Source organism: Oreochromis aureus, linkage group 3 (genome assembly GCF_013358895.1).
Source record: "Oreochromis aureus strain Israel breed Guangdong linkage group 3, ZZ_aureus, whole genome shotgun sequence".
Classification (NCBI taxonomy): domain Eukaryota; kingdom Metazoa; phylum Chordata; class Actinopteri; order Cichliformes; family Cichlidae; genus Oreochromis; species Oreochromis aureus.
The window spans coordinates 46,233,196-46,245,253 of record NC_052944.1 but is presented as its reverse complement, the minus strand read 5'-3'; the positions used below and the strand labels follow the sequence as shown (position 1 = coordinate 46,245,253).

Sequence of the window (12,058 nt, the reverse complement as noted above, 5' to 3'; positions counted from 1 at the left end):
ACTTCTGCTAAATGGGTCAAACTGGGCAGAAAGTCTACAAACACATAACATCCTTATAGAATATGATGTAACACTATAGATCAACTTACCTTGAAATTTATGAAGCATATAAACAATTACAGAAATATGATAATGACAGGGGATTTCTTTAAATCACCCTGCCATTCTTTGTTCAGCTGAGACACCTGAGTTAGAAAACACACAAACACTGCAGATTTTCTTTAACTCGCGAAGGCAGCCATGAAACACAGGATCTGCGTCTCATCTCTGTCTGCGTTTTTTATTTATACTTTTCTGTGTGTCTGTATGTGTGTGTGTGTGTGTGTGTGTGTGTGTGTGTGTGTGTGTGAGAAAAGACAACAAAGTTATTCTCAGAACTCAGAGCTGAGGTTCCCCTTTTCTAAGTCTGTATCTTCCAAAACAGAAAGAGGAAGCTGTAAGTTGTTTATCACAGAAGAGTTCATGTCAAAAGCTATTAGGTGAAAAGTCACGTAGACATGTGCTTAATGCTCAATAAAAGAATACATTTCATGTTAGCTGATCACAAAATACACGATTTTCCTTTGACATTCCCTCCTGTTGATCACGAAATGAAATGTACAATTCATCAGTGAGTAACTACTTGTCTTTCACATTCTCAGTTACTACATCATTAGTTACACTTCATCTTCATCTGACAAATGGGAAAAGAAGTCTTCATGATCTTCATTGATTTCAGTACATCTGCGTATGCTGTGAATGATAAATTTATCATCTGTGAAATTACAGCTTTTAAACAAGGAATAACTCAAATAAAGAAAACAAAATAAAATCAGGGAAAGTCCAACGACAATCAACAATCTCTTTAAAATCTGAAGTCATGTCTGAAGAATGTACATTATCTGGTATGTAAGTGCAGCATGTGGTGTTGAATAAGACACACAATCCTCCTTTCTCAGCCAGGATCATGTGCAGTGCTACACGATGTTGCATTACAGCAATTCTGAGAGCGTCTATTTCTTGGTTTTGTCCCTCATTGACCTTCCAGGATGCTTTGAGAAACAAGCCAAATCTATAGTCCATGTCGGCACTCACCCGACGTGGTGACAGACACAAATAGACACTGTACACACATTTACACTCCCCAAACATACTCTATATCCAAGGTCCAGGTACCCCTGCCCCCAGAGGGGCAAACCGTACCTAGACCCAGGAGATGTAACCCTTCTCTTTGGGGTGGAGGCAAGCAGACCGCCTCCTTATCTGCAGCAGCAGGGAGGCCCCGCATCCCAGACCCCAATCTGACGGCCAGCACCTCCTCCCAGCCCCCCAGCCCAGATGGTTAGCAATACGGGGGTTAGTGAAGACCGCAAACCTCCCTCCGCCCGCTCATATGTAGAGTTGCTGCGTTCTGTTCTAAAGTGCATTTAAAACACAGGAGGGCATGGTGCTTCCTGCCAGAGAGCAGCACGGCTCCTCCCGAAAACTCTCAGTGTCTACAGTGGGATGCAAAAGTTTGGGCAACCTTGTTAATAGTCATTATTTTCCTGTATAAATCGTTGGTTGTTACAATGAAAAATGTCAGTTAAATATATCATATAGGAGACACACACAGTGATATTTGAGAAGTGAAATGAAGTTTATTGGATTTACAGAAAGTGCGCAATAATTGTTTAAACAAAATCAGGCAGGTGCATAAATTTGGGCACTGTTGTCATTTTATTGATTTCAAAACCTTTAGAACTAATTATTGGAACTCAAAATGGCTTGGTAAGCTCAGTGACCCCTGACCTACATACACAGGTGAATCCAGTAATGAGAAAGAGTATTTAAGGGGGTCAATTGTAAGTTTCCCTCTTTTAATTTTCTCTGAAGAGTAGCAACATGGGGGTCTCAAAACAACTCTCAAATGACCTGAAGACAAAGATTGTTCACCATCATGGTTTAGGGGAAGGATACAGAAAGCTGTCTCAGAGATTTAAGCTGTCTGTTTCCACAGTTAGGAACATACTGAGAAAATGGAAGACCACAGGCTCAGTTCAAGTTAAGGCTCGAAGTGGCAGACCAAGAAAAATCTCAGATAGACAGAAGCGACGAATGGTGAGAACAGTCAGAGTCAACCCACAGACCAGCACCAAAGGCCTACAACATCATCTTGCAGCAGATGGAGTCACTGTGCATCGTTCAACCGTTCTGCGCACTTTACACAAGGAGATGCTGTATGCGAGAGTGATGCAGAGGAAGCCTTTTCTCCGCCCACAGCACAAACACAGCCGCTTGAGGTATGCTAAAGCACATTTGGACAAGCCAGCTTCATTCTGGAATAAGGTGCTGTGGACTGATGAAACTAAAATTGAGTTATTTGGGCATAACAAGGGGCGTTATGCATGGAGGAAAAAGGACACAGCATTCCAAGAAAAACACCATATTTTACTGTACGTAGCAGTAAAATATGGTGGTGGTTCCCTCATGCTGTGGGGCTGTGTGGCCAGTGCAGGGACTGGGAATCGTGTCAAAGTTGAGGGACACTCAGTATCAGCAGATTCTGGAGACCAATGTCCAGGAATCAGTGACAAAGCTGAAGCTGCGCCGGGGCTGGATCTTTCAACAAGACAACGACCCGAAACACTGCTCAAAATCCACTAAGGCATTCATGCAGAGGAACAAGTACAGTGTTCTGGAATGGCCATCTCAGTCCCCAGACCTGAATATTATTGAAATCTGTGGTGTGAGTTAAAGAGAGCTGTCCATGCTCGGAAGCCATCAAACCTGAATGAACTAGAGATGTTTTATAAAGAGGAATGGTCCAAAATACCTTCAACCACAATCCAGACTCTCATTGGAACCTACAGGAAGCGTTTAGAGGCTGTAATTTCTGCAAAAGGCGGATCTACTAAATATTGATTTCATTTTTTTGTGGTGCCCAAATTAATGCACTTGCCTGACTTTCTGTAAATCCAATAAACTTAATTTCACTTCTCAAATATCACTGTGTCTCCTATATGCAGTGTTGGGGAGTAACGGAATACATGTACCGCCGTTACGTATTTAGAATACAAAATATGAGTAACTGTATTCAGAATACAGTTACTTTGGTGAAATAAATGGATTACACGGCGGTACTTTCCTGTTTCATAGTGTCGCGGGTCAGGACTGTTTGGGTTTGTTTGACAGCTACTTAATGTTGCTCCAGGCGGCAGCGTTACGGTTGCCATGGTTACAGGGTGACGCTCTTTCTGTTTCCTGGGTGAGAGAGCGCTTTTTTGTTGTTGTTGTTGTGCTAAGCTAATAGGCAGAATGCTACAGGCATGGCCCTAAAGAATGTAGCTTCATGGGCAGTGTAGTCCGTGCCGCAGGGAGAATGGACTGCCATACACGTTATGTGTCTGTGAGCGAGGGAGGGAGAGAAAGGAAAAGTCCGAGCTGTCACGGAGCAAAAACGGGAGCTGGAAGCATGTAAATATAATAATAACCACTGCAGCCAAGAAGAGTGCCTGACGAGCCCATTTGTAAGTAAGCTATTAAGGCTCAACTGTACACTGTGTTCGTGTTTTCCTCCAGAAAAAAATAAGTTCCGTTGGAGCAGCCTTTCAACGCCTCTCTCTGCCTCTGGCAAGCAAAGTTGACCCAGACAACAAAGTAAAGCTAGTTTTCAGCTACGAGCCCAACAGGGAACCGGACGTATTAGCCAGAGGTCCCTTTACTACTGTTCGGAGCCGCGGACCTTCAGTAACAGTAATAAATCACAGCAATAGTACATTCACGTAGTTGTAAACAGCACGATAATATATTAAGTAATCCAAAGTATTCAGAATACGTTACTCTCATTGAGTAACGTAACGGAATACGTTACAGAATACATTTTGGGGCATGTATTCAGTATTCTGTAATGGAATACATTTTAAAAGTAACCTTCCCAACACTGCCTATATGATATATTTAACTGACATTTTTTTATTGTAACAACCAACGATTTATACAGGAAAATAATGACTATTAACAAGGTTGCCCAAAATTTTGCATCCCACTGTATATGCATTTAAAATTGAGGGTAGGGCACCAGCGCCAGAGGTGGGTTTGAATACACAGACCATCCTCTGGACGCTTTATAACGTGCCCACCGCCAAGGCCCTATATGTATGTGTTATGAGAGTATGAGTAATGTGGATGTCTAGGTTGTGGAATAAAATTGAGGCACAAGCGGCCAGAAGGGGACAGAGGGGGAGTGCCTCCCCTGCACCCTGGTGACACACCTGCACCCCAAGCCCTGCATGTGTGGGTGGGTGTGGTGGAGCGGGAAGAGGGAGGCAGCCGGGGATGGGGAGGAAAAGAAGGGAGGGGCAGGATGCCCCTCCTTAGGGCCAGCTCCCCCGCCGACCCCAGTAGGCACCCCCACACTCTGGAACCCACCAGGGCAAGGGGGCCCAGGTTCATCCGGTCCGGACCCCCCACCCCCACTAGGTGATGAAGCTGATCAAAGGAGCACAAAGGGATTGATCAAATGTGATGGCAGAGGCTGTATCAAGACTAATGTGATCTATTAGATGGTCTTTATATTGGTTAGAGTTAAGATTATTTTTATTTTTCCAGTTAATGAGGACCGTTTTCTTTGCAATGCATAGGGCTGTAAAAACAATGTGGGCTGTGTTTATTTCTGTAGTGACCTCATCCAAGTTGCCCAGCAAGCATACTAAAGGGGAGGCTGGAATGTTACATTTCAGACACTTTGATAAGTCTTCACATATCTTGCACCAAAACGTCTGAACTGGTGGACAGAACCAAAGAGCATGGATATAATTGTCCGGTGTATTTGCTTGACAGTGTGAGCAGTTGTTGGACAATGTATAGCCCATCTTGAACATCCTATGACCAGTATAGTGCACTCTATGTAATATTTTGTATTGTATTAATTGCAAACTGGGATTTTTGATCCATTGAAAGTTTTTTAAGCATATCTGAGACCAAAGGCATCACGGTTGGGGCAGCAGCCATGTGATGTGTGGGAAAGAGGACTCGAATGCAGCACTTACTGAGATGCGAGGGTGGTTTATTGTAAATGACAGAACACAAAGTGGGGATGGCAAAAACAGAACTTAGGATAAACTAAACTGGGAAAAACTAAACTAAACTAAACTAGAACAGCAAACCTGAACATGAAGGGAGGACAGCAGGGAGAGCACACACTAGATTCACGGAGAGGTTCACAGAGCAATGCAGAGTACACAGAGTAACACAGAGGATGACACGAAGAAGGCTGGGCAGGGAGACGCGGAGAAACACAGACGACGCGACAAGGAACACAGGTAGACACATACTATAAATACACAGAGGGACACTGGGAAATCACACACGGGTGGGAGACACAGCTGGACCTGATTAACCTGACAAACAGGGGAACACTAACACCAGGGACCAACAGAGGGAGCACCAACCCAGAAACCCAGAATCTAAAAGTCCCAAAACACAAACCATCCCAACAAATAATAATAATAATAATAATAATAATAATAATAATAATAATAATAATAATAAATACGCCAAATACAAAATCACTGAGTCCACGGACTCAGGACCACGACAAAAGGTTTTGGTCTAAGCTGATCGACAGATCCGCTTCCCATTTTGCAATAGGAAGGGATATTGATTCATCTATTTTAGAAAGTGTTCTGTATATTTTAGACAATAATTTGGGGGGTTTTTAGATTAAAAAATTGTACCACACTTGGTGGTGTTTATAATTCAGCTTCACTGGGATTAAATTTCTTTTTTACTATGGATTTAATTTGTTTATATTCCAAAAATCTTTTCTTGTTGATCTCATATTGTATAACTAGTCTGTCAAACAAAATAAAGTCTGTTCCTTCCAATATATGTTCCAAGTATTTGATTCCTTTATAACTCCAATCTGGCAAGTTTATCATATTATTGTGTCCGGATAGTTCCAGATAGGTGTACGTTTGCATCGGATTAATGAAGACTGTTATTTTTAGAAACTCCCACCATGCTGTCAGAGAAGAGCTGATGTTGATGCTTTTAAAGCATTCATGTCATTTGATGTTTGAGCTGATAAATGGTAGGTCTGAAATTTCTAGATTATTGCATAGTGCCTGTTCTACATCTAGAGATGAACTGAAGCCTGTTGACTAAAAAGTAATGATAAGTTAGGCAGATCTAAGTCCTCCTTTGTCCTTGGTCTTTTGTAACGTTTTTAAGCTGATACGCTGGGGTTTATCTTTCCAAAGGAATTTAGAAATATACGAGTCTAGAGATATGAACCAATCTTGTGATGGCTTACTTGGGATCATTGAAAATAAATAGTTTATTTTTGGCAAGACCATCATTTTTATAGTGGCGACCCTTCCCATGAGTGATATGGGTAGAGATTTCCATCTAGCTAGATCGCTTTCTAGTGATGCGCGAATCATGAACGAATCGTTCAATACTCGAGAATCACTTTACTGACTCGTGAATCATGATTCACAAGCGCAACTGACTCACTGACTCATCCCTGTTGCTGTTAGCAAACTAATTTCATTAGTAGAAATATATCTAGCTTATAATTCAAATTGTGAAGAAAAACACAACATCCAGCATCTTAACAAAAACATTTCTGCTCTGAACTGGAAGAAAAAACCCTGAGTAAAAGCTCACATCAAGACAATAGCTCCTCGGTTCACAGTAGCATCGCTCTGCTAACATGCTAACAGCACATTTGAGCTACTCACCCCCTCCCTTCCTGCGCTGAATCGTAGGGGAAGCAAACCACTCATGACTCACTAACCCCCTCCCTCCTGTGCTGAATCGTAGAGCAAGCGAATCACTCATGACTCGCTCACCCCCTCCCTCCTGTGCTGAATCATAGAGCAAGCGAATCACTCATGACTCGCTAACCCCCTCCCTCCTGTGCTGAATCATAGAGCAAGCGAATCACTCATGACTCGCTAACCCCCTCCTTCCTGTGCTGAATCATAGAGCGAGCGAATCACTCATGACTCGCTCACCCCCTCCTTCCTGTGCTGAATCATAGAGCGAGCGAATCACTCACTCACTCACTCACTCACCCCCTCCCTCCTGGCTCGCAGCTACTTCTTCTTCTTCTTGGTTGGCAACCAACGTTAAGGCGCACTACCGCCCCCTGGCTCACAGCTCAGTGGACATTTAGATGAGAAAATATATATTTGACACATGTAAGGAAAATACTAATAAAATAAAAATAAACAAAAGAAATGTTCCCTTTAGAAATTCTTTTGGTCTTTTTTGCTCTATAAAATAGTTGTTTTCTTTAAGAATCACTCATCTTAGCAGTAGGATTTACATTCAAAGAGAAACAAATTAAGTTTGAGTGAAAATGTACATTTTTTGCACTCTCTGGTCAACTGACTCAGTGACTCAAATGACTCAAAAAACCCGATTCACTTTGGTGAGTGACTCATTAAAACTCGATTCAGTAAAAAGAATCAAATTTACCATCACTATTGCCTTCTACTGTCTTTGAAAGTGGGATGTGGTTTAATTTAGTTAGATCTGCAAGCTTGGGAGAAACATTAATACCTAAATATTTTATATTTCCCGATTGCAGTGGAGAAGAAGAGGAATTATGGAAGGAGCAATTAATCGGAAGGACTGTAGATTTTGACCAGTTAATTGAGTAATCTGATATTCTTGCAAAAGAGTTTATCAATTCAATCACACCAGAGATATTGGTTTGTGAATTTTGGAGAAACAGTAACACATCATCCGCATAAAGGCTGATTTTATGTTCCACGTTCTTGCATTTTATGCCCTTAATTACTGAATTCTGTCTAATTGCTGCTGCTAGTGGTTCGATAAAAATTGCAAACAGTGAAGGGGAGAGTGGGCATCCCTGCCTGGTGCCCCTCAGGAGACAGAAGCTGGAGGATGTCTGGTCATTTGTTCTGACACAAGCTGTTGGGGAATTATATAATATTATTAACCAGCTTACGAAAGAGTTTCCAAAACCAAATTTGTGTAAACTTGCAAATAGAAATTTCCAGTTAACTCTGTCAAACGCCTTTTCTGCATCAAGAGACAATATTATGGTTTCAATGTTTTACTGCATGTTTTTACTGTAGTCTATTAAATTAAGTAATCTACATGTATTTGTTGATGAGTGCCTACCTTTTATCAAACCAGTTTGGTCAGGATGAATTAAAAGGGGGGTGATTTTCTCTAATCTCTTTGAGAGAGCTTTGCAGATTATTTTAAGGTCTTTTTTTAAGGACTGCTTACTTTAGACTGTTCAAAGCAATGCAGTGGCATTTATCTGGCTATCATCTTGTTACAGCAACATCTCTTAGTGACTATAACAGGGGAAAAAAATTGGACAACCAGCAATAAAACAGAGTTATTATAGCCAGCATATCTCTGCTAACCTAACACTATTATATATGCTTTAATTAAAAACAGAAACACGACCATAAGACATTTATGTCCAGTGTTCGTTAATGCTGGATTTTAAATTTTTCTTTTCTATTTGACTAAAAGAAAGGGTTAACGAGCTTAAAAGTTGAGGTGAGCAGTAAATAAAAAAGGGTTAAACACACAGTATCGCTCTCAAACTGCTCCTCTCCCAGGAATGAAGCACAGCCTGATAACCCTCCCTCTTCTTCCTGCTCTTAAACACAGCACCTCCTCTCTGTCCACCTGTTTCCTCGTTCCCTCCCCTTCAGATCTGCACTTTGAAGATGGGTGTAACCAACATGTGGTGACATGTAAGAGCTGACAGGCTCCATTCACTGCAGAAACACATGTTGTTTAGATCAGAGCTCAGACTAGTTTCAGTTATAAGGAAGAGAAACTCCCACAGTCACTGACACTGAGAGGAGAAATGGCGCAGAAAGGAGTTCAGCTGGACCAAGAAACCTTCTCTTGTTCCATCTGTTTGGATCTACTGAAGGATCCGGTGACTACAGCCTGTGGACACAGCTACTGCAGGAACTGTATTAAAAGTTTCTGGGATGAAGAGGACAGGAAGGGAATCCACAGCTGCCCTCAGTGCAGGAAGACTTTCACACCGAGGCCTGTCCTGGAGAAAAACATTGTGTTAGCAAGTTTAGTGGAGCAGCTGAAGAAGACTGGACTCCAAGCTGCTCCAGCTGATCACTGCTATGCTGGACCTGAAGATGTGGCCTGTGATGTCTGCACTGGGAGGAAGCTGAAAGCCATCAAGTCCTGTTTATCCTGTTTAGCTTCTTACTGTGAGAAACACCTCCAACCTCACTATGACTCTCTGAATTTTAAAAAACATAAACTTGTTGATGCTTCTGTGAATCTCCAGGAGAACATCTGCTCTCGTCATGATGAGGTGATGAAGATTTTCTGTCGTACTGATCAGCAGAGTATCTGTTATCTCTGCTTAATGGATGAACATAAAAACCATGAAACAGTCCCAGCTGCAGCAGAAAGGACTGAGAAGCAGAAGGAGCTCGAGGTGAGACGACTAAACATCCAGCAGAGAATCCAGGAGCGAGAGAAAGATGTGAAGCTGCTCCAGCAGGAGGTGGAGGCCATCAATGGCTCTGCTGATAAAGCAGTGGAGGACAGTGAGAAGATGTTCACTGAGCTGATCCGTCTCATCCAGAAAAGAAGCTCTGATGTGAAGCAGCAGGTCAGATCCCAGCAGGAAACTGAAGTGAGTCGAGTCAAAGAGCTTCAGGAGAAGCTGGAGCAGGAGATCGCTGAGCTGAAGAGGAAAGATGGCGAGCTGGAGCAGCTCTCACACACAGAGGATCACAACCAGTTTCTACACAACTACCCCTCACTGTCAGCACTCAGTGAGTCTACACACTCATCCAGCATCAATATTCGTCCTCTGAGGTACTTTGAGGATGTGACAGCAGCTGTGTCAGAGACCAGAGATAAACTAAAGGACATTCTGAGAGAGGAATGGACAAACATCTCACTGACAGTCACTGAAGTGGATGTTTTGCTGTCACCACCAGAGCCAAAGACCAGAGCTGGATTCTTAAAATATTCACATGAAATCACACTGGATCCAAACACAGCACACAGACGTCTCTTATTATCTGAGGGGAACAGAAAAGTAACAAAAATGAACCAACAGCAGTCTTATTCTGATCATCCAGACAGATTCATTGGATGTTTTCAGGTCTTGAGTAGAGAGAGTCTCACTGGACGTTGTTACTGGGAGGTGGAGTGGAGAGGGAGAGGAATTTGTGTAGCAGTCACATACAAGAATATCAGCAGAAAAAAGGACTTCAATGAATGTTTTTTTGGATACAATGACAAATCTTGGGCATTACGTTGTGACATAAACAGTTATAAATTTTGGCACAACAAAGTACAAACTGTCCTCTCAGGTCCTCGGTCCTCCAGAGTAGGAGTGTACCTGGATCACAGAGCAGGTATTCTGTCTTTCTACAGCGTCTCTGAAACCATGACTCTCCTCCACAGAGTCCAGACCACATTCACTCAGCTGCTCTATGCTGGACTTTGGCTTTATTACTCTGATGGAGACACTGCAGAGTTGATTAAAGTCAAATAGAGAAGACAGGTTCATGTTGATCCCTGACCATTATATGTACTTGTGTAGTTTCTAAATGAGGCTTTACATTTTAGAAGCTGAGAAGTTCAGTGGTCCATTGATCTGTGAAAATAATATTGCACTGATTCAAACTGTACTTACATTTATATGCCTTACATCAATATAAATCTGAATTTGTTCTTATGGCTGATAATCATGTGAGTTTAAATGAATACTACTCTTCATATTCAGCATGTTTGAAATCGTTCATCAGTCTGGTTAGTGGTTTTATTCTGTAGTTGCTGTAGTGGGTTGTCAAATGCAACAATATATTGGAGCTGCAGTGATTCATCAGTTAGTCAATGATTAGGGAATTGGTTGTTTTACAATTATTTTAGTCTCATTTAAAGCTGGTTCCAGTTTCTGAAATGTGAAGATTGTTGCTTTTCTTGATCATATATGACAGTAAACTTAATGTCTTTGAGGTTTGAACTTTTGAAATGTAACAAAAAATTGACTCCTTGAGGCTTTTGATATTATATTATTATTATTATTGTTGTATCTAGAGTGTTGAAATTTAATGTCATTCTCCAGATGAAACGTTTGATCACACTCGATCATTTGTACATTTAAATATAAACGCTAAATGATACTGCCCTGTATATTGTGGAAGACAGAAATGTTCCTTTGCCCTGAGCTGTGTCTGGCAGGCAGAGCGTCTCCACACTCCTCAAATCTGATGGTTCTGATTTGGAGAAAATGAGCTGAGGGAGACACCTGGTGGACAAACACAGACATGGCAAGAAGAAAGACTAAAGTGCAGAAGGGAGACAAGGGAAATTTCTTTTGCAGTTCGTCTGAAAGATGGACTTGCGCTTTGGGATCTTTTAAACATCATTAGGCGTGTTGCTGCGCGCTGTCAGTCCCGTCTGTGAGCGCAGAACAAGCGCTCACAAAGCAGCAGTTTGGGGATGACGTCACACACAATGGTCCTCTGTCAGAATATAGGAAAACCCGGACATTTTTATCAATCTCGAAAATCCCCCCGGACAGAACGTGAAAAGAGGACATGTCCGGGGAAAATAGCATTTGCATTTTCTGTTGTACAGTTCATTTGCTGTTATGGAGTTCTTGCTATGGATAAAAAGTGTCTTTTTTTGTTTCAAAATAGCTGATAACTATTCGCTGATAGTTGCCAACATCTGTGAACAAATATAATTCTATAAAGTTGTTCTATATAGTGTGTAACTGTTCATATAGAGCGTTATTAAATTTATTGCTAATGCAATCATATGGCACATTGACTTCTGAGGAAATTTTAGATGGCACTCGTCGTCAGAAAGGTTGCCTACCCCTGGTCTAGGATCTTTGACTGATTCCACTCTTGGATGGCTTCGCGTAGCTCCCGTTCAGCAGCAACTAGGTTAGTGCCATTATCTGAACGCATGACAGATACCTGACCTCTTCTGCACACAAAGCGTCTGATGGCGTTCAGACATGAATCAGTGTCCAAGGTCTGTGCAATTTCAATGTGCACTGCTCTTGTTGTAAGACAGGTAAACAGCAAACCATACC

General features: G+C 41.8%; 1 protein-coding gene across 1 annotated transcript; it reads left to right on the top strand.

Annotated features, from left to right (window-relative positions):
• Window positions 1-8,786: 8,786 nt before the first annotated feature.
• On the top strand, window positions 8,787-11,574 carry LOC120439414 (tripartite motif-containing protein 16-like). Its single transcript, XM_039610371.1, has one exon. It carries the CDS (start codon window positions 8,828-8,830, stop codon window positions 10,502-10,504), a length of 1,677 nt encoding a protein of 558 aa, XP_039466305.1. The 5' UTR covers window positions 8,787-8,827; the 3' UTR covers window positions 10,505-11,574.
• The last annotated feature ends 484 nt before the right edge of the window (window positions 11,575-12,058 follow it).

Excerpts from the sequence above, each read along its gene's own strand:
- LOC120439414 (XM_039610371.1), top strand. The coding sequence starts at position 8,828 with ATGGCGCAGAAAGGAGTTCAGCTGGACCAAGAAACCTTCTCTTGTTCC.